Here is a 23,635-nt window from a genome sequence, read left to right on the forward strand (position 1 = left end):
CTGACAGTCATAAGACAATGCATACATTTCGCCCACCTCCATTTGGAAAGAAGAAATGCAGTTCGGTGGCGTATGAGTGCGAGCGAGGATGAGATACAATTTGATCTAATTAAGCTCATGGGCCTCCACTGCATATGGCGCTCAAGAATAGTTCGTTACCATTGTGATAAGGACGCACGACGTGCCCAAATTTATTTTCGGGAGAGCGCAGACAGGTTTCTGGCAATTCAGAAAGCTGCTGCGGAACCTACCTAGTGGCTCTCAAGACTAGAGCCTGTGTTGTGTATACGTGAATTTTAGTGGGGTGAAGCCAGGCCCATGCTGGCGATCGCGACGGTGTAGTATGCAAATAGCGTTTTGTGTGCTTTTTGTTAATTTCGTTTTGGTAAAATGCTGTGTGTCAAAGCCAGGCAATAAAGAAATAAAAGCGGTTGTGTGGCGGAGTGGTTGCGTGCTCGCCGCGCACTGCGAAGGAACCGTGCTCGATTCCGCGGGTTTCCATAAAACTAACTGTTTCATTACTTTATTACAAGGCCAACACTGGATTTTCTGCGACACGGGGCGCTTAACGTTATCGCGTTAAAATTATGGAGATAGTTAAGCTCCGCCTTTATGACACAATAACGTAGGTTACCATCCTACATTCAAAACCCCGCTTTAACCACACTGTATGAGCGCTCTTGCGTGTCGTGTAAAAAAAAAAACGCGTTTTTCGCAAAGCGAAAATGCGCCACGCGGCAAACGCCCGCGCCATCGTCGGCGAATTTACTCCCGCATAGCACAGTAACCGAGCGCCGTTTTTTTTTTTTAATTATTTTTGCACAGCTGTATGGAAGACGGCGCTCGCTGTTGCTGCGAGCTTCGCGCAGTTCTTTTTTTTTTTTCTTGCGCCAAGGGTGTCGGTCTCGGTCTCGGGACTCGAGAGATCGACAACCACCACCTGGTCGCTGCTCGGGAGCCCAGTTCCGAACATGTCGCGTACCCCTTTGTGATTTTGAGTGTTTTACTGTTTTGAACTATTTCTCAATTTAAACCATGATTAGGTTGTCTCTAATAAACTGCTAAATAAATGTTACTCCTCAACCATACTAGTTAGTCCCCATCTTCAAAGCAACGGAGCTACAATCCCACAGTGTGGACGGCACCCTTCGTCGCCAGGCACGCTTCGTCGTCTATTTCGCTGCAATAGTAGGAGGAGTCCAAGACTCTTAAATACAACAGAAACTGCTTTCATGGTGTCGACATCGCTTGTTCGTGGGTCGGTTTCGTAAAGGTACTGTTTACACACCCGTTGTGGTTAATGTTTCGTTTATCGAAAGCTACATCTCTAACACCACGACTTATAGTGCCGCCGCTAGCACTTCATATTTTCGCGTGGATATTCCTGTACGAATAATCTCACAAGTAGGAAATGATCCCAAATGTATTCGATAAGTTTTCGATAAGTTTTGGTGTTTTTGTTTTGCTTTTGTTTTGTTTTTTTTATTGTTTGGTTCGGTTTTGTAAAAGTGCTATTCACACGCACCTGAGCAGCTGGAGTTTGCACTGAGCGCCGAATGAGGTAAGAAAGGCCCTGTTCCACCGTGATAATAATAATTGTTGCAGTAACCTAATATGGTTAAAAGTGCAGAAAACGAAGCTATTGTATACTGATTGGTTGAATTGGGTTGTGCTTCTTTCCACAACCACAGATTTCTGTTTCATAGTATGGATCAACGAATCGAATACACAGATACATCCCGACAAGTTCATCCCGCTAGTGCTGATTTGGGTGCCAACAGCTAAACTTCTTTTTGAATTTTATTGATGAACTGAATTTTATAAACTGTGCGTCATTCATTAACTTAAATATGAGGCCCTAAATTATTTTTGGGGGGAAAGATTAAAAAGCACATAGAAATGGCAAGCAGCTTGTCTGAATACTTCAGTCACGTTTCTAGATTGCCACTAGTATTAAATTGCAGCATCGCCAGTGGGGCTCGATGGTCCAACAAACTGCCCCATGGCAAGAGGCATGCCGTCCGCGTTGTCGACCACTAGGTACGCGAAAGGCCTATCGGCGTGAAAGGCGAGCGTGGCACTCGACGCTTCAATGGCGCTGGCTTGTTCGGAGTCCGATGAGGCTTGCGACAGGCTTGCCGCTAGTGCAGGACCCACATCGAGTGAAACTGCGTTCAGCATATTAGACACGTACGCATGGCCGTGCCGGCTGACTGCACCCATGTTGGTCTGAAAGCGATCGAAGAGGAACCCGTGTCCGAGAGTGGTCAGAGCCGACTTCAGCCCGCACACAGCCGTCACCTACCGATGGAAAAAAATATGGGTACACTATGAACAGGAGACAACAGCTCTGCGTATTTATGAGCATTGCGCTTTCAGTCTCCGGCCTCGCTCTCCTACAAGCCATTAGCACTTCATTAACTTGGCCTCTAGATATGATTTCTAACGCAGAAGTGTGAAGTGCATATATTAGATGGGAAGTGTACAGGGGAGATGTTTAATCGTGAAAGTATAAAAACAAATAATGTTACTATATTTCTTGAGAGTGCAAGATAGTCAAATATCATTCATTTAATAAATCCTTGGTCGCAATGATTCTCAAAGCCCATTTCCAACTGTCGACGTGACACTCACGCGGAAACGTAGGCTGCATAAGGCAGCTATAAAACTCGACAAGTCACCCTCAAAATTCGGCAGATTGCTTATTGCAAGGGATGCAATGCCTTCAAACTACAGAGGTCGAACCAAATATTTATAACGAGTCCGGCGAAAGTATTGGCAGAATATCTTTGCAATTGGTATTGTAAGAAAGGTTAGGAGACGCGGGACTCTACCTGGCTGAAACACGAGTTTTTATCAACTCTGTGAGGTCGCATTAAATTTCATTCCTATGTGTGATTTTTGATCGGAAAAATTCATTTACAATCACTGTGAAAAAGGGGCGTCCCAGAACCAGATGTTGCTGCTAACCTTCTGTCTCACTTCGCGCCGTGATGAACTCCAGCCTTCCATTGTTTGACTCATGATTCAATGTCGTTTTTAGCGCATGTATTTTGAGTAGTTGAATGCATTACCATTTACGGATAGTTCGAGCACATAGACCGTTTCGACGGTGCAATTGACTAAAACAGTTCTGCAATACCAGCGTGGCAATTATTTCTTCAAAAGTAAAAAGCTTAAGGAGTGTCCTTTTGGGCACTGGGATAGGTTCTGCACAACTAGGAATATCTCTTAAAAGAGAATTATCGTTTCTGATTGCCCGGCATTACAAAAGATGCTGCGATAGACGCCTAGAAACGGGCTTTATATACTTAACAGAATCAGTACGCTTCCACAAAAACAGAACAAATAGCTGACATTTACTGCCGGGCGATTTTTCGATACAACTTCGCTAAGTGCATAGTTGTCTACAGGAAGTATGAAACTCAATAAAGTCAGAGCTCCTACTATAAAGTCGCGCGTGCAAGTGGCTAGGGGCTTTACATGTAGCGCTATGCTTAGCTGTCGCAAATGCCCACCTTGAAGCGAGGGAGGGTGACATCGATCAGCGTAGGGACCATTTGCGTCTGTATATTCAGCAACAAGTCTGGATGCTGGATCAGGGCCTCGCGAACTCTCCTGAGATTGGCGCCTTCAAGAGGCTTCAGCAGGAGCAGGCTCAAGTTTCCCGATAGGAGTGGCAATGCCAGTCCCTCGAAGCCATTGTCCCCAAACGTCTTGTAACCGAACGTTCCCACCGTGTTCATGGACTCGACAGACTGTGAGCTGCCTGAGGAAGTGTAAAACGGACGCTGGATTCTCGCGCTCTGGAATGGCTGGTCGAACGACAAGTTCAGTGCGACGACTCCAGCCGTCAGGAATCTCGAGTTGGAGTCGATTTCCGAGGTCTTGTCAAGCAGCAATCTCATAAGTACCTTTAAGAAGAAAAAAAACAGTGCCCATGTACACACGTTATTTCTCGTGGGTATTTCTGATTAGCCCCAAAATCTGAAATCTAAGTTCATCTGGATAATGTTTTCTCGAACATTGGCTGCCTAAGGCGCTAATGCATGTTTTGTAGAGCCGTTGAAAGCATAACGTGGAAGCGAACTTGTGGGCAACTTTTGGAAATGTAGTTCGTGAATAAGGCGGATGATGAGTGTAGGATGAGGATTAATTTGCAAAATTCGAAAAATATGGAAATACCTGTCGTGGTAGCTGTTACCCCATTCTATAAGCAACGTCCCTTTGTCCATTTCACAACATACAGCGACCATGTAACCTCTTGCGTCGTCCAACGACGCCTCAACCTTCTCCATGCACTACGCTCTGCTACAGCTGCAAAACCTCGCTTTCCGCACTGCTCCTACAGTTAGCTATTCACAACAAATACGCCCCATGCATCAGCACTCTAGTCCTTTCTGTGTTCCATGTACTACTTTATTTTCGCTACTTCGTTTCATAAAGACTACTTCTATTCTCCTGCCGCTTCACACTTCCCTATATGCCCCACTGACTGCACATACCACCTTAGCGAAACCGAGCGTTCCTCCCGTTAACGGCAACCGCTGAACAACAACTCACTAACGCTTACCCGAGAGGTAACTCGGCAAGCCCAGGAGTTGATACCGACCAGGGCTGCCCTCTGGTCAAGGAAGTTGACAAGGAGAACGTCGGCGCCGTAGTAAGTCTCCAGGGCATCCCGGTAGGTCCGCGTCACGTCAAAGTCGCGCTGCACGAACGCAGCCGCTTCAATGCGGACGGTGTCGTTCGGCAGGTGCGATAGTCGATGCAACGAGTGCGCCAACACGTAGCGAATGTCCGAGTCCCTGAGCAGCTCCCAGTGCAGGGTCTCGAGGAAGCGGTCTATGGTCCTGGCCACGGCACCTTCCAGCACGACCGCGAAGGACAGAGCGAGCGCCAGAGGTGACAGGAGAACATTTCGTTCCAGGTGCTCTCCGGCGTCCCTAATGTAGCATGCACTCAATCAGTCAGCGCCTAAATTGTCAGCCCTCGACCAGTTCAATCAATCTACAAGCATGTGAACGTTGTTGGGTACTCAAACATGTTGATGTATATCATTATATGGTATGGTATAGTGATGCATGGTACGGGGAGGCATGTTATGGAACGGCATGTAATGTCATGTTCTTTTTGGTGTCGTATAGAATGAGCAATTTTCTACAATTTGCGTTAAAAGCAGCGCAAAAATGTCAACCTCAACATAGCAGGAAGGGCGTCATTTTTTGTTCGTCTCCCTCACCCCTTGTTCAGTGCTCTTTCATCCTGTGTAGCCATCTTCTCTCTCTCATTCTACCCTTGTTCCTCCTGAGCCGCTTTAAATATTTGCGCGATATATCTCAGCCGGGGCAAAACTGTTCCAGCTTTCTGCTCTATACCATGCATAGCTGGAATTATTGCAAAATTCAGATCTGTGCTTTGGCTACAAGAGAAGCCCTAAAGAAGAGTTCCGATCGACCATCTGTAGTGGCGACTGTAAACGGCCCTACAACTGTGCATCTCGCACGCTTTTTTTTTCTTTTCAGAGGAATGCATTGTGTTCTTGGTTTGTGTGCGACATAGTGCTATGCCTGTTGCTTCAACTAAAATAGAATTTAAAATGTGCTAGCATATTGTAATAATCGGTTATGTGTTTTTATGCGTTGAGAATAGGAACTTGCGAATATTAGAAATTTTAAATGCGAATTGCACATATTTTTTATTCGATTCGTATTCGTACTCGAAAAACTGTTATTCTAAATTTCCGAATATTTAAAAATGACCGAGCGCACCAAAAATTTTCGATTACACCGCAGTTTTTCTGCACTGCGCACTTCACCGCAGCGCTTCACCACGTTGGTTGTGCAGTGAAACATCCTCAAACCACGATGGGGGAATTTTGTGAAAGGAACCTTCCTTTTTGTGAAGGGGACCTTCCCGACAGTGAGCGCAAATCGAAGCATTTGACGTAGCCTTGAAAAAAATATGTCATCTTACTTGAGTTGTTTTTTTATATGCAGACATTCATCATGCATCATTCATCAGATAAAATTACTGTGACGCAAACGGTTCTTAGCAGTTTTTTTTGTTTTTTTTTTTTTCAAACCCGTTCGATAATTCGAGCTTTCAGCTAATTCGGGCATTTTTTCCTGGTTCCTTTGCCACAGGAGTATCTGTTGTACATGCGATTGTCCCACTCACCGCTTCGGTGGCTTGACAACGGCTAGCGTCACAGTCGATATAGTAACTGTAACATATGCGAGAATATGTAGTGTAGTGCCCGGGCAAGCCGCCCAGATTCCGCTCAGCCGAGCGTCAAGCTTCTCCTGCTAACGCCCCTTTGCAAGCCGCAATGCTGCTCCGCAAAACAGTAGCCTATTGCAAGGAAGCATCAGCGAACTTCATGTTGACACACACCTCAGAAATCCAAACTGACGCCAGTCCCCTAGCGGCGAATCGCCTTCACGCCGCGGCATATTTGAAGCGGGCGATCAGCGCGCTCGCTGATTTCACCTCTCGGGCCACCGTTACGTGCTGCCTCTAGATTGGACAATTTGAATATCAATAGCTTTCCAGGCTATATAAGCGAGCGCACTGCCGCTGGAGACCGAGACCTCCACGAGCGTTCGTCGAGTGTAGTGCCGCACGCGAGGGGACGCGTCATAGTCTCCTCAGCTCTCGCTGTGCGACTACGGTTCTGTATGGCTAGTAGCCTCCGGCCCCCGTGTCAATCTTGCACTGTAAATAATGTATAACGGCGCGTTCATCGCATCGACGCTGACTCGGTTTCATCGCTACCGCCAAGGTAGCAAGCAGCTCTCGATTACGAAACGGGTGACGAGAGCTACGGGCCAATACCCTTCGACGCAACAGTAGCGAGCAGCGACGTATGACAGGTTAACTTGTTTTTAGTTATGACATTTTACGACACCTCGTCATATTCGGTCTTGTTTGTCATATCCGGTTTATTCTGAAATGGTTTTGGTGCAAATATTTCCTGTAACAAGAATTTGTTTTAACATCCCAGCTAAGGCTGCCGCCTCGACTTCTGTTCCCAAGGGTGCGGAATCGAATCCCGGCCTCGGCGGTCGCTTTTCGATGGAGGCGAAAAGCAAGGCGCCCGTGTGCTGTGCGATGTGAGTGCACGTTAAAGAACCCCAGGTGGTCGAAATTAACGGAGTCCTCCACTACGGCGTCTCTCATAGCCCGAGTCGCTTTGGGACTTTAAACCCCACAAACCAAACCAAACCAAATACAAGTAATAAGCTAAAAGCTTTTCTTGCTGTGTTTCTCTTTACGTGCGACTTGGGTGAATTCACAGACGTTGTTTGCAGAGCTTCGCCATGGTTCGTCATGGTGCGGAGCGCGGGCATGACCACGAACGCCTGAAAGCTAACATGCAGACCGACGCGCGAATTCAGTTCAAGTATAGTTGTCTAGAAGCTTCTAAAGCTATAACAAGTATAACTCAGGAGCCACAAAACCACGGCTGAGAACCATAACGGACGCTTAAAACCCACCTCTAGCATGCTCACCGCGTTGGTATATTATTGTTGCCTAGCTGGTGACGGACCATCCACATGATGAGCGGCATCATGCACTCAGACGCTGAGCATGATCATGATGCGAGATGCTCCGACTGCTAATACAAAGAAAGCTTTTCAATAATGCACGTTTTCGTAAACACAAGCATTTTGTGGTGCATCACTCCGCATAACAAGATAACGTCGATGATAGTAGCGACTTCTGGCTATCATAAAGCCAACTATTTCTGCAATAAAACAGTGTTTTTGTTAGGCCTAGAAGAAGGTCTAGAGGAAGAATCATGTAACGAAATGAAGAAGAGGGCATATTAGTCATCCCTCCCATCCCTTATAGGCAAGCTAAGACAAATGGAACAGCTTGTACCCAATTTCTAGCCTGCATACGTGCCGAAAAACGCACTAACAACAATTCCGAAGCGAGAGGCTCCCCTTCAGCGCCCACCGCCATGTTGGCGACTTTAAGTCATCATTGGTGATCTTGAGCGTGCGTTATGGGAGCGTAACCCACGTGCATGGTTTCTTTGTCTGGTTTATTCACCGTCTGATTTCTTTGGCAAATTTCGCTGCGTCACAGCAGCAACATCCGGTTTTAGCGTTTTCACTATTCAGGTAAAAGCGGAAATGGCGCCTTCAAAACGAAGCACAATCACCATACGGACCCGGATTCTTTTCGAATATGGAAAATAAATCACTGCTTTGAGTGCCCGTGTCAGCTCGTGGGCACAAATATCCCATTCGTTCTGGTCGATTTTGGTTCCAAATGATGTCTGCGAACATCACTATTAGCACCTTATCCTGATCTTCATCGTCAAGCGAAACTTCATGTCACAAAAAGGTGGAGCTTAAAGCACGGTTATATGGGCAAGCAATTTTCTTCTGTATATTTACGCGCATGGTCGATATGGTCGATCTACGCGTAGTTGGTCATTGAACCAACTAGCCCAGGCAAAATGCTTGATTCTATGCATATGGCATCAGTAATTTTTTTTTGTGTGTGCGTTATAAAACCTCTGTACCCGAGAGGACAGCCCACTAATAATTGCATAAAATGTACTCACTGTCCGCGGGAGGCGTGATGGTCCATGATTTCAAGCGTGAGTGACGCTGCACCTCTGTTCAGGACATCCCTGGCCGCCGAGCTGAACACTGGGGTTGGATCCTTGCCGGCAACACCGTTCACAGCGACCAGGACGAGAAGCAAGCTGCAAGCTTGAAAGCGCACGTTGCATGGTAGGGCGTTAGGTTGCTTGTAGGCCGTTAACAACAAAGCTGAAAACAACGTAGTCTTCAAAAAGGCATCCGCCACTGTCGGTGTTTCAACGTTCGCACATGCGATCCCTGCGCATATCCATGACATCAGTATCGCTAACAAAGGTATTGCTGCTCAACAGAGTGGCATACCGTTTTAAAATTCGCATAAACGAGCATAAACATTTAAAAGCTCTAAATTAATGTTTGAGGATGTAATAAAAGTCTGAACGCAGAAGCCATCTAGTACACACCTGTGTAAATAATTTTCGACATGTCCCATGTGTGATCCCTCGTTGACCTGCTGGCACTCTGACCTCAGCTGCGATCTTCTTCTTCGTTGTAATGGCACGTACACACAGTGGGGGATTGGCCAGAATTCGTTGTAGGTGACATAATATAATTGATCTTCACGCCGATTTTCTTCCACTTCATTTTCTTCAGATGCAAAGGTTTTCTCAAGGGGACATAAAAATACACTGCTTAAGTCCAGAATGAGATGTTTCTTGCTTTTTGTTGTTACATTTTCTTGCTTATGTCGATAATCGGGCCTTCGCCTGAATTTTGTTCCCAAGAATTTGTTAGTGTTCACGTTCCGCGATGTCTAACCTTGCGCGGCCACAGGCAGTGAAAAAAACAAAAGTAAGCTCTATCGCCAGGTGCACGGTCAGGTGACTGTTCCGGAATGGCCCCAGTTTCGGAACCCCACGTGATTTTATTGCTTTTACCAGGTGACGCTGCAATTTTTATTCCTGGAGTAGCTCTTTACACTCCCGTCTTCAAACGTTTTTACCCTGTGGCTCAAACCTTTTTTAACGATTTTACCCTTCATCTGATTGCCCGCCCTTGCTTTCTACACTTTTTTCTTGTTTCCCTTTCCTTTTTTCACCTATACATGTGCCTTTTTTGCTCAAATAAAGCTCGGTTGTTAGTCAGCCTTCTGTACTTAAATTCCTCCGCGCTGTGTAGTGTCTTTCTTGTTAGCTGTTTTTTACAGAGAGAAATAGGTGTCGCAGCGGAAGGGTATACGAAATAATCTCCACCACCTGGGGATCTTCAAAGTGCACTGACATCCCGTCGAACATGGACACCTATTACGATTTTCCTCTACATAAACGCTTTAAAATGAATTCTGAAGGACCTCCGACGCCGGCACTTCAGTAAAATTGAAAGCAAAGTCCTCGATTGACCCGCCGCGATGGCTGATTGGTTAAGACGCTCACCAACTCGCGCAATATCATGTTCGAACCCGATCTCGTCGGCCGCGTTTCGATGGAGGCGATACGCAAGAACTGTCTGGTATTAAGTGAGCTTTTGTGAGCAGGTAGACACGACAACGTGCAATCCACACCGCAAGAGTACGGTGCAGTCTGCATGCGGTTCCATCGGCTCCGGTGATATGTACAACGTTCCGTACTCACCATGAGAAATTCATAGGTTCGAATGCACTCCGCTTGGGCTTTTTAAGCACTACATGTGCCCACACAAGCGTTAGATAGTTTTGCTAGGCTCTATCCAGAGTGTAAACTAGTAAGACCGGCAATACTTGTGAAAGCATGCAGTTTAAATTACGAACGCCAGGGCGCGTGGACTGAGACGTCATGGCCTGGTGGGCTGACAGGAGTCGGGAAGCACGATAAAGATCCCCAGGTGTTAGTAATGATTCCGTACCCCTTCACAACGACACCTCATTCTTTTTCTTTTTTCATTCCCCCTTTCTAACTTTTCTTACGGTGCTTTTCAAGTGTCCACCTAGTTTTCCCTTCCTAAATATTACTGCCTCTCCCGTAATCGAGTGATGTAAGCATGAAATGTTTACGATCATAGCACGTTGACGGCAGGGACAACAGCCTTCTGCTGCGACGTAAAATTCGCAAAGTGATCACTTTCTGCAATACGCTTCATTCTTAGCTCTCATCAGGCCCCATCCCTTACAAAAATGAGTGTGTAAAATACGCCTTTAGTTTTTTTACTTACGTAAAGTCAGTTAATAAAGATCTCACAAAAAGAACGCACTAATGTTGTTATCCAGTCCACACCTATCAAATATTGACACTCGAATTGTTGACTGGGTGTACTGATGTTGACTGGCGACTTGTATTGAAGTGGCTGACTTAGCGCATATTGTCAACACAGCACTAATTCTGCGATTAACATTGAAATTGTTGACTGAGTGTGCTGCTGTTGTGGAGTTTACAAGTTTTTGACTACACACAAAATGTCGACCTTGCTGTATAAGCATCCAAGTTGTTGACCACTTCGTCAACTATTGCGCAGTAGTAATCAAGTGACATATGTGCAAATGATTCAGTCTATATGAAACAGGTCTAATCAGCTCTCGTTTTTTTTTTTTCGAAAAAGATTTATTTGAATGATATTTCATTATTTGAACATAAACACAAAGTTCTCATTACAGAGTCACATAACCACACACTGCACTTCCATACCAATGTACAAGCGACGACGGGATCACTTCGTGACACGGTAGGCCACAAGTATTAAATACAGGCGTATTAAAGTATTAAATACACTCCACAATTCTCACTTAAATCTGATGCCGTGCGTGGATTGAAGGTGATTAAAACATGATTTTTCACTGCAAAGTAAAGGCCACCACATGCCTCAAATGGTTCAGATTATGAGGAAACCAGTTTTGCTTATCAATTTTCGGTGGGATTTGAACCCAAAACTTTTGTTTTGCGAGATTGCGAGCAAGACACACTACCGACTAGGCCGCACTTGGAAAGCACCCCTTGCACCCTTTCGCGGAGTTTGTGTGCCCTTAATATTTTGCGTTTTTTTTCTTCATTTTTTGCTCCCTCCCCGTATGTAAAAATATGAGCTCATCTACCCCCGTGGTGCATACAATATTCATCAGCCGAGACAATGCATCACTTACAATATTTATTCACTCTCAGGCAAATAAGTCTTCAATAGCTGTGCCACCTGTGCTATGTGCCCTAACACACGGAAGTTGTCTCACGACTGAAGGAAATGTACAATTCGATTGAACAGCCTTGATCCGCAATTTATTCTTGAAAAATGCTCTGCTGCTTGTTCCCTGTTTGCTGTAGCGAGTATAGCGGGTAATCATATACTTGGTAGTAGACTTGAGCAGGTTGCGCCCCGTACGCCGGCACACCGTACGGTGCCGGTGTGACGTACGGTTCCGGAGTGAAAAATTGTGCTTGTGGAGGCCTGTGCAAGAGAAAACATCCAAACGCTCAGTTTCAAAGATACTGTTAGGTATCATGCGCTGCGTTAATCAATGTTACGAATTCTTGATCCCAGTCATATCATTAACCTGAAGAAGGGCCCCTGCCCCTGACCTTCACTAAACTTGACTCGAACAAGGTCCAGAAATGTATTCTGCTAAACAACTAATCAGATTATCAGCAATACAAAATATAGCACTTTATTTTTGTTTGGTTGTTTTGTGCACTAGCAACTTAATGTTCAGGCACGTGAGTACGCCATTCTACCCTGCTCCTGTTTGAACGAATCGATGGTCCTTTAAGTTCTCTCCGTGAAGCGTGACCAACAAAAATTTCGGAGGTTTAAGCAGGGGTTAAACCTAGTGATACAAGCTAAAGCTGTGAGAGTAGCCACGGTAATCATCAACTTACACATCGAGAACTTAATTATCTCGTCTACCCACCTGACTATCCGCCATTCACGGTGTTAAATAGCTGAGATGCTCCTTGCGCGTGTCGTGACGTCATTGAACAATGACGGACGCTCGTAATAAGTATCGTTTTTTCGAACCGGTCAGCCGGCTTATATAGAATGACCAATTGAGGGTGAAGGCAAGGAATATCGTGAGAATCCATAAGAGAACATTCGCTTTGGGCGTTTCCCAAAGTGATGAGGCGGTGCGATTACAGCACGTGGCTATAGGCTAATACTGGCGGCGTGTTCTAACTTTGATCCCTTAAGGGATGTGACCTTTGAACCATTCAACCATTAACGGCAGACAAACAAGCAGCTGCGACCCCCGGCTGCATATCAAAGCCTCGTTAAACAAGTCGTGAAGCTACGCTCACGTCACTGCCGCCACCATTGTCGCCTCGAAGTGTTCATAAACGACGATTATGCGAAATAAAACTGCACTGCGTAAACGAATCAAACGACGTCAAGAAAGGAAAATTTACTGTCACTGTTCATATGTAGGCATGGTCCCAAAGAATACCACAGATTCCCCACTGAGTCAACGCCTGCAATTATCGAAAGAAGAGAAAACTGAATGAACTTGCACAGAAGGCCCTCGGCTCCATTACGGGAGTTCCAGACAAGGGGCATCCTTGTAGCTATAGTTACGACACGCCCCGATGCGATGTGAAAGAATGTTATGCAATGCGGTCCGACGCAACGTGGCGTGACGCGTCGTCTGCCGCATTAACGTAAACGCAGTACCGGACTTCGTGACTGGCACCTACCGTTGCGGCGGCGCGGCGCGCGGCGAAGCGGCAGCACGCATATACGCCTGGCGCACTCGCTCCCGGTGCTGAAGCTTGCGCTGGTGGCGATTGTAGTGTCGCGTGATCTCCACGATCTCGCCGAGCACACGCGAAGCCATGCCTTTGACGACCAGCAGTACGCACACCACCACCACGGCCGCCACGCTGAGCATGATCGACTTCTGCTGCACCGTCTTGGCGAAGCTGTTCACGCAGTTGCGGGTGTTCACCTGCGGTCACAGAATGCCAACAGCGGGGCGACGTTTTAATCTTTCCGTTCTTCACAATCCTGCTCTTACACATTCTTACTAAATGTTCTCAGCATAACGTCAATAGTATACCGTTATTATCTGCCAATGGCGGTGAAACATTGGTGCTTGGTACTTGCGCGCTACCAAGAGTAAGAAACAAGTCTGCATAGTGAAGAGTAAAACAGGAAGCCTCGCAGTATCTGGACTATTTCAGACATTTATTTCAAATGTAATCCGTGCAGAGATTTTGCTGTTTGTCCTATCCATGCAAAAGGCATTCGTCGTATTTTAATTGCTCGGGCACAGAGCCCAGCTTCTTTAGCATTGTATTAAGAGAAATTGACAGACAGCTGTTTAGCATTAAGAAAGAATGCACACAACTATGTGGAGGATATACAGGGCTATGCAGATTGCACTTCGCCCAATGGAATTTTCACTACGGTTGCTACAGCGTTTGAAGCAATGATTTTAATTTCCGCACGTAAGCAGCTACAGGTCGATCCAATATAAGGCAAAAGCAATTCATGCCCACCTCTTGATAAATACTAATGTTAAGCTGATAGCACATTGTGGGTTTACAGCCCGCCAGAGAGGGCGAGCAAAGAAATGACGGCACACAAACTTGCACCTGTGGCCAGGGGGACAAAGCAACGGGCGGAAGCGGAGCTCCAGTTTTCAAGGAAAACAAGCGCGCACATATTGTGGGGGCAGTGCGAACTAAACCGGATGTCGCTTTGGATGTGTGGTTTGTCATTTGCCCCCATCAATGTTCAGCTGCGAAATATTTCCCGCGCCGACGCTGAGGAGCTGGCATTGACAGATATCATCGTTTTTTACGCCTGGCTTCAATCGCCAATATTTCACGACGCCAGAAGGAGTTTTTTCGTGTTTTTTTTTTTTCGGAGTGGAGGCAGCTAGCCGCACTATTGTGCTCTGCAATGAAGCTCCATAAAGTGTTTGTACACAGAGATCATGTCTTGTATACGGCCACCTCATGAACGTTATACGAGCTTATGAACTACTGAAAAGTTGCAGAGCTTTCTCACATTATAATTAAGTGTTAGCAGCACATGTACAGGCAGTAGAGCAAATCCTTGAAAGCGAATGATAACGATCCATTGAAAGAGCATTTCAACATGACACATTGCACGTGGATGGCCAAGGTGGTGGTTGGAGGAAATGTAATTGTTTCTATAAGCGACTGACTATACATGATATCCATTCGACAAAACCAGCGCCTTCTGGCGGATCAGTTCTATAAAATTACGCGCTGTAAAACTGCATAGACGTTCGATGCACAATGAGCGAGAGGCACATCCACTAAATTACATTTTCGGATGGTCAAGGAAAGGGTTCTGCGGCAAGCCACCACAAAACAGGCGGTAGCAAATATGCAGCAAGCCACGGACGGAAGCGTCACACTGCATTCTTTAAAGATGCACCGGGTCGAGCCCAAGGAAAGGGAATAGGCACGACTGATTTCAGCAGCAAGAGATCGGCAAAGATTAGCACTGATATGCCTGCTAACCAACCTTCGTCCAGGCCTCCTGTTCGCTCATAGCGAGCACATTGTGGCCGCAGAAGCGCCGCTGCAGCACCGTCTCCAGGCTCTCCTTTTCTGGGTCGCGACAGCACGAAGACGGCACCGAGCACCGCTCGGCGCTGGGGTTGCTCTTGGAACAGTTGAAGTACATGTTGCTGTTCCAGTCCAGGTAGGCCGCCTCGGTCACACCGCAGCATTTATACTCTTCCTGTACATATACGTGTAGGACGCCATGCACTAAGGAGGATCTCCCTAGAATGCCTGCGACGATTGCCGCTATTTTGTAACATTTTGACGCGTTCTCGCTCGATTTTGTCGTGACGTCAGGTGTGACGTACGAAAACAGGTAGGAAAAAAACACGTAACGTAGTCACAGGCACGACCCCTCTGACCACGAGGCCACCCATAGCCACCCCATTTATTCCCGCCATATAAGCGGAGAAGCATCCTGTTCACTCTTCCAGAAATGAGTTGGGTGCGCGTACCGTGCTCGGTTATTTCACCGCGCAGCCAACCCATATCAAATAACCGCAAAAAAGGCAGTTGAAACACTAACAGAAAATCGAGGACATCTTAGCCTGAGAAAGATTAACACTAGCGAAGTTTAATTTAATGTCTAAGGCGTAGTGATTTAAGAATCAGCCTCCTTTGCATCGCCTTTCCAGGAGCTGATATATTTGGTTGGTTGGTTTGTGGAGTTTAGCGTCCCAAAGTAACTCAGGCTATCAAAGACGCCGTAGTGGACGACTCCGGAAACGTGCACTGACATCGCACAGCACACGGGCACCTTGCCTTTCGCCTCCATCGAAAAGCAGCCGCCGAGGCCGGGATTCGATCCCGCATCCTTGGGAACAGTAGTCGAGCACCGTAACCACTGCGCCACCCCGGCGGGGTGATTTCTGTTCTTAATTGTATTGACATTTTAGTTGTCTTTCTCGCGTATACAACTGCTGCTGGTGGTACATGAACCGCACATATGCGAGGAAATGGCATCATGGGTAGGCTCTCCTATTAAAAGCCCCGTCGTAATGCCTAAGGAATACGTTCGCAAGCGGTAGCGTTTTAAATAAGACGCCAAGCTAGGAAGGCTCAGCTCAGAAAAAAAAATATATATTAACCCGTTCCTACACCACACCTCTAAGCGGAGAAGCATCCTATTCACTCTTCCAGAAATGAGTCGTCTATGCGTTAAAGCCCTGGACATATCCGAGTGAGGTTCACTCCGCCACTTCCAGTCACAGTCAGCCGCTCAGCGACGAGCGACAGGGAAGGATCTTCCTACTCCAACCGAGCGTGGAGTGCCGCGCCGTAGCCGCTGAGTAGGCAGTGTGATCATGACGGTTTCACAAGCTGCCGTTCAGCAAGCAACGCTCTTGGCCCTCAAGAAGCCCGGGAGCAGACTTCTGTCACAGTCTGCTCCCTCCACAAGGTCTGCTTAGGCTACCCACGCCGTAGAAAGTGTTCGGCACCATCCCACAGCGCAGCAGGCATTCATAACGCCTGCACTCCAACCCAAAAGCGCAGCGCAATGCGCCACGAAGTAGCACAGACCTTAGATACCGCGCAAATTTCCAGTGAACTCAGCGCATCCACCGCGGACACGTACTCTTTGTCACGGCACCCTCCACAGACGCCGTCCCTGCTCCTCTGTACAAACGAGGACGTCCATGGCCGCAACTTCGAGAATACGCAGCCCTCAATTCGGGGCCCAACCTGGACAGCATTCGCCACCGGCAGCTTGGGCATTGAACCAGCCGCCTCCCATAAACACCTGTGCCCACGCCTAAGGCAGACATGTCTCTGGTACAGAACATAGGAGCACTGTAGCCTTATATAGGAGCAAGTTCGCTACATGTTTAGCAATAGCAAACGGAAAAACATGTGCCGAAAACTTTAGAAGCTTTTGCTGCACTTCTGAAGACTACACTGTTCCTATCAATATCATGTACCTTACAATATTCCCAAGTTGCATCACAAAATTAGCCTTGGTTTGATCCCGGTTAAACTTATTAAGGCGTGCGAAAGCACTGCTTGGCATGATTTGGCGTGTTTTAATTTGTTTGGCAGTTTAGCACTGAGATGCTGGCACTCAGTTTGGCGAAATGTTAAATCTTTATTTTTGGTGCTTAAGGAAAGAAGACGCTGTACCAGCTTCACTAGTCGCTGCACACCAACGTTTAAAAATAACGGCATGAAGTTGGAGGTACAGACGTCCAAGGTAGCACCGAAACATTACAGCAATGTTACATATTTGTTTCAATCGAACGATATTTTGATGATATTAATGTTCTTTTTTTTTTCTAATGTTTTAGCAATGTTACATATAAAGATTAGTAGAATATTTCGGGAAGCATATATTCAACATATATCTGACGTGTACGCAACGTAACTGTAATATTCTTGAAAATGATAAGGCAACATTGCGCGAGCATGTAGGCTCACCACTTGTAATGGTACACTTCTTTTGCGCTTTGCAAAGACCACAATACAGCAAAACAACTCCATAATACTGCCCAACTCCTACACTCACCTCTAAATAAATAGCATAAAGTCAAGCTTTTATATCCATCGCCAAGGCATGTCCCACGAGGGATAGTGGCGAATGGATAATATGCAAAGCTTCATAAGAAAATAATAGGTCTATGCATGCACTCTGTGGCAGGCATCATCTTAAAGATTTAGTTGCAAAGAAGTGTTATTTAAGAACATGTTTAATAGAAAAAAAACATGCAGAATTTCTGAGACTCAGTGCTTGAAATATATTTGCTATCTTGTTTTATAGTTATGAACGAAACATTATTTTAGCGTGTGGAAGATTATATTAAAATAACATTTATGTGCAACATTCCACTAATGTTTAAAATGAAACATAAACATTATATAACATTACAGTAACATCTGAATGTACACATTACGATAATGCTTCTTCTCAAATGTTCTAGTAATGTTATTGTATATCTCAAAACGTTACGCAACGTTCAGGCAGCTTACATAACACTTCTATAACGTTATTATAATGGTTAGCGCTACCTGGGGTCGTCGGTTCGAATCCCCATCGGGAACTATCCTCCAAATTACCTAACAGATGGATGCTAAATGTGGAGCTAAACGGTATGATCATCGTGAACGCTGCGCGAGTAACGCTTACGTCACAATTTCGACACCATAGACGCCACATGGAGGTCCGGTAATGATGACGTACTAGCAAATGGCGCGCCAGGGGTGATAGGGGGGAGGGGTTCTGCCAAATAGCTGTCTGTCGTGCATGTCATCATCCCACTCACAGCATCGGTGCCAAGACAACAGCTTGCATCACAGTTGCTGTGGCAACCTTTGAGGCACTGGAATACATTTTCTCAGCTCTGACGATCATATGAAAGCTTTCGCACAAAAATCATCGAGCGCTAGCCGCTTGGGTCACAGCATAACAAACTTGCTCCTTGTGATCCTTACAACGTTTCCTGGCCGGAACGCTTAGCGTCTCCAAGTCACAGAGGCCTCTATCAGGGCGAAACGCGGCGTTGAGAACCGCGCACATAGAGTTTCGTAAAGAAATATTGCCTGTAGGAGGCAACACGGCGGCGCGCTGCACTTCATCAGTCATGGAGAAGGGCAGGAATACCGGGAAAATGAGGTTTCATATTCGGATTGGCTTTGCTATGCATAAAACGTGGATCGGGTCATAACAGTTCTACTCTTCTCTACGCATATCTTGAAGAAATGCTATCAAAATTTCTATACCAGCCACCCCATTGCGTCGAATTCATCCAAGAATTGAGAAACGCGCTATTGAAATCATTCAGTCTGCGGCCAGATTAGAGCACCTCAGCGTGGCTATCAATCCGGGAGCAGATTCAACGTTTTCAGTCCAGCGCTACAAAGGCAAACACAATTGCCATCATGTTCCCGGTATTGCCGCATTGCATGAGGTGCTCTTCAACAAATTCTCATAGGCGATGGCGCCAGTTTTCGCTTCAGGTAGTATTGAAAACTCTATGACCAGCTAAAACCACCAGACATACGACAGCAGGTGGTGTAGCACAACTGCATGGGATCACCCAGAAACTTCGTTACGTCTTACACCAGTGCTCAGAAATAAAATAAAAAAAAGAAAACAGCAATAAAGGTTACACAGTGCCGTCAGCTGCCGGCATTTGCTTGTGTCGGTACTGCAGCACAATTTCAAGACATGCTTTAACAGTCTCACAGCAAGCTATGCAGCTTAATGTCCGCGCGAGAGAACGAACGAGCTAACACTCTCAGATGACTCGCGCATCTAGGCCGTTATCTGTTGCCTTCTTAACGACCATCAAAGCATTTTGAGTGAGCGCATGTAGCAATATATCTTGCAACAGTTTATTTCGAGCCTCGTAGCCGTATATATAGCTGAAAAAAGCCAACATCCCAGATGCGCAGTAGGAGAAATATTCATATATTGACGCACGTATACCAGCTCCTTACGAGTATGAGCATAGAAGGCTTGGCCACGCAAGACCCACCCAGCAGATATATCATCTCGGCTTCTACAGTCTCTCGAGCGCTGTACTTTTCCATCATGAATAACCAACACGTCAAGGCTGCTACGGTATTGATATATCTTCGGCTGGTTTCCGAAATTTTAACATTGAGTAACTTTCTACTCACCTGGATGGAATCGACGATGCGCTGGAAGTCTGCGTTGTCTCTGTAACGCTCGATCAGTTCGATGCTCACAACATTTTGCAGATCCTGCGAAACAAAGAGCAATTGTGGTACAGCCCCGAGGCGAACTTTTCTGTGTTGGATGCTTCCTGTGGAAGCCGCCTCGGGATGGTTGCAGCAATATTTCAGTGCAGATTAGATCGTCACAAGGAGGTTTAACGTAACCCCCTGTAAGTATTTGCTCATAAGCTGCGGAATTGCTGTGGTATGCACGATCAGTGGCCGTCAAGCAACCATTACGGCAGTTTCCTTCTGTTCAAGCCTCAACTCAAATCCGACTGTTTTTCATCAACCGTTTATTAATGCGAAAGCATTAGTGTGATGTTGACGCCGGAAATGTCCATGTCCGCAAATGTGCCAATGGAAGTTGGTCCCGTCGTGACGTCACCACCAAGTGGTGTCATGAGTCAATGGCCGGATAAAAGTTTTAAGTCATGGTATAAAGAAGTGCTGTATCATCAACAAATCATGAGTCATTATTCATGCGACATTAAAGTACCGAGTCAAGTAACTCATGAGCTATGAGCTACGAAACAAAAAGTGCTAAGTCATGTGATGCGGGCAAGTATGTTTAAGAAAGGCGTCGACTAGGAGCCACCAAAGTCGCGCCAACCTGACAAACAGTTTTGGAGCGGAGCTCCACTTCTCGCATGCAGAGCTGAAGATCAAATCAGGCTTGGAAGTGACCTCTAACTGGAGGCTCAACCCTCCACTAAAATATACTGTACCTCCATTACGGCACCTCTTCCTGGTTTCACTCCCGCCTTTCTCCCTTCCCTTAAGGCGTGGTTCAGTCTTTAGATGTCCACGGAAAGAGTGTGACAGATACTGCGCCTTTCCTTCCTATAAACCATTCCGTTAAAGGTAATTGGACCTTCAGTTCTGCGCTTGAATTACCGCTAAGGGAATTGTTTACTGGACGGAAAGACACAGTATATGTCACACTTTCTCGGTGGACACCTGAACTATGCCTAAGAGCATGGAGAAAGGCTGGTGTGAAACCAGAAGGAGAGAAAGAGGTGCCATAGTGGAGGGCTGAGGAGTAATTTCGACCACCTGGGGATCTTTAACATGCACTGACATCGCACAGCACACGAACGCATCTCTGTTTCCTCTCCATCGAAACACAGCCGCCGGCCGTCAAGTTCGAACCCTAGTACTTTTATTCAGTAGTCAAGCTTCTTAACCACTGAGCCAGAGACAGCAGCAGGCCCGCGCATTTTCTTTTCCTTCTTCCTACAGTCGCAACAAGATTAAAGTGGGTGTCTGCGCAGGAAATAAAGGAAATCAGGAAATAAAGAAAGAAAATGAGTGTCTACGAAGCAGATGCACTGAGAACGAAAGGCGAATAACAGCACTTGAATGTAAACTGGTTCAGTGTGAGCAGTATTCGCGACGATGCAACTTGGAGATTAAAGGAGTGACTGAAACCGATCAAGAAGATCTTGAGTCTATTGTCGGGAAAATGGGTGATGCTGTGGGAGTGGCTATATCTCCTGCGGATGTCGAGACTTGTCATCGCGTGCCGACACGGAATGCAGAAGTGAGGAACATTATTGTCCAGTTTAGGAGCCGCAGGCTGCGGGACGATGTGCTTGAAAGGGCCAGGAAACAACGTCTGACGACCGCTTCGCTGGACTTGCCGCCTCCTAAGGCCCGTGTTAAAGACAATGCTAACGACACTGCTGACGACAGTGCTGCTGACGCCAACAGGGCTACTCCGATATATGTAAATGAGCACTTATGCCCCCGTTTGAAAGAACTTCTCTCCTTGGCTGTTGCTAGAAAGCGCCAGTTTCACTGGAAATTCGTTTGGACACGAAATGGACGGATCTTCGCACGTCAGGTGGAGGGCAGTACAGTAGTTGAGATCAACTCTGCTGAAAGTCTTAATATGATTGCGTAGAACTAGTGTAATAAAGATATGCAATCTTTCTTCATGGCTACGCACGAGGATTATCAGGAGTTTGTTTTACCCGAATCGCTGAAACTATGTCCTGGTAACCAACACCTAGAAACTGTTCTTCATATCAACGCTTGTTCTCTCGTTAAAAAAAATGATCAATTCACGCTGTTTCTCGAACAATTTGCCTTCAGATTTACAATTATAATGATAACCGAAACATGGTTTTCTGCACAGGATAGTGCACCTTATCTGAGTGGCTATAAGTTTTTTTCTGCGCATCGAACTGACAAACGTGGTGGCGGTGTAGCGATTTATGTTTCGGACACAATATCTTGCGATGAATTGCCCAATTTTACGGTTGTAAGCCCAAATTATGAGGCTCTATGTTTGCAAAACAGCAACACCCTTTTTTGTGTTATGTATCGCCCCCCTTCTGCTAATACTAGTGCTTTTTTAGATTTTGTTGACTCTGTTCTCGATTTTGCCTCCACTAATGGCTTAAGGCTGGTTTTAGGTGGTGATATGAACATCAATCTTTCTATTCAAAGCGTTGCAAAAAAAGAACTAGTGAACAGAATAACATCCACTGGTTTTCGGAACGTAATCGTTACCCCTACTCGTGTAACTCCAACGACTTCTACAGTTCTGGATCTGTTCATAACTAATGTTTGTACTCCCGTGGTGGCAGCTGGCACTATAAGCTCTGGCATCAGTGATCATTGTCCCATATTCATGGCTTATTCGCACTCCACTCCTCGAGCAAAGGCACGTGTCCCCATAATTAAATATCAAAGCATCAGTAATTCTAGCTTGGAGTTATTTCGGAACAGAATCCACAACAACGACTGGTCTGCGGTTCTGAAAGAAAGCACGGCAGACAACGCCTACAATACCTTTATGTCTCTGTTTCTGAACATTTACACATCTTGTTTTCCTCTAAAAAACCTTAAGCTTCATAGGCGTGCGCGAAAACCGTGGATCCATCCGGAGCACATTCATTTAATTCGTCAAAGGAACAAACTCTACAGTGCATTTTTAAAAACCAAGGACCCAACAGCGTTTGAAGCATTCAAAAAACTTCGCAATAAAATTACGGCCGAACTGAAAAAAGCAAGGGCACACTATTACCAACACCTGTTCAGTGAAGTGTCTATTGGTCGACCAGACCGAACTTGGCAAATTATCAATGACGCGCTTGGAACGTGCCCTAACCGCCCTGATATGCTCGAGATCATAGTTGACGGTGAACCAGTCTCCGGATCTGCATTATCTGACCGCTTTAACGCCCACTTCGCCGCCAGACCAAAGAAAGGCTCATCACTTAGTAAAGTTTCGTGCTGCCTACAGGCAAATTCCACAAAGACCATGTTCTTAAAACCCACAGATGAATCTGAAGTGTTCAACACGTTTCTCTCCCTGAAGAATAGTAAAGCCCTTGACATTGACAGCATCCAGATTAAACCTATCAAACATGTCCTTGATCTCTTATGTCCGTACTTAGTGCATATATTTAATCTTTCGCTAGCATCTGGCACATTTCCTAACGACATGAAACGTGCAAAAGTCTCTGTTATATTCAAAGGTGGAAACCGGAACGATCTAAGCAACTACAGACCAATATCTATAATTCCAATCTTTTCTAAGGGTCTTGAGAAGATTATGCTCACCCGACTAGACGGTTTTTTTACTAAGCACAATATTTTATCTGACTGTCAGCATGGTTTTCGGAAGGGTAGGTCAACGGAATCTGCTCTTCTGCTGCAAAAAGAAATCATCATTAAAAACATTGAAGCTAATAAGTTAACACTGGGAATTTATATAGACTTCAGTAAAGCCTTTGATTCAATATGTCACACAACCCTCCTTAACAAGTTAGATTATTATGGTGTCCGTGGGCTAACAAATACTCTTCTGCAGTCATACCTAGCTGGCCGATCCCAGTGTGTTCACATTAATGGCTACTATTCCGCTTTCCAACCAATTTCATCTGGTGTCCCACAAGGCAG

At 45.9% G+C, this 23,635-nt stretch overlaps 1 protein-coding gene across 1 annotated transcript in view; it reads right to left on the minus strand.

Annotated features, from left to right (window-relative positions):
• Positions 1–1,953: 1,953 nt before the first annotated feature.
• Positions 1,954–23,635, minus strand: part of LOC146175538 (plasminogen activator inhibitor 1-like) — a 31,099-nt gene continuing 9,417 nt past the window's right edge. Inside the window, exons 3-9 of the mRNA XM_084580825.1 lie at positions 19,667–19,750; positions 15,012–15,230; positions 13,208–13,458; positions 8,582–8,725; positions 4,574–4,946; positions 3,519–3,914; positions 1,954–2,301 (exon numbers count right to left, since the gene is read on the minus strand). Of these exons, the coding sequence (XP_084436951.1) occupies positions 1,954–2,301; positions 3,519–3,914; positions 4,574–4,946; positions 8,582–8,725; positions 13,208–13,458; positions 15,012–15,230; positions 19,667–19,750 (1,815 nt within the window). The remainder of the gene's footprint in view (positions 2,302–3,518; positions 3,915–4,573; positions 4,947–8,581; positions 8,726–13,207; positions 13,459–15,011; positions 15,231–19,666; positions 19,751–23,635) is intronic.

Source organism: Amblyomma maculatum, chromosome 10 (genome assembly GCF_055883805.1).
Source record: "Amblyomma maculatum isolate TAMU_Amacu chromosome 10, ASM5588380v1, whole genome shotgun sequence".
Taxonomy (NCBI): Eukaryota; Metazoa; Arthropoda; class Arachnida; order Ixodida; family Ixodidae; genus Amblyomma; species Amblyomma maculatum.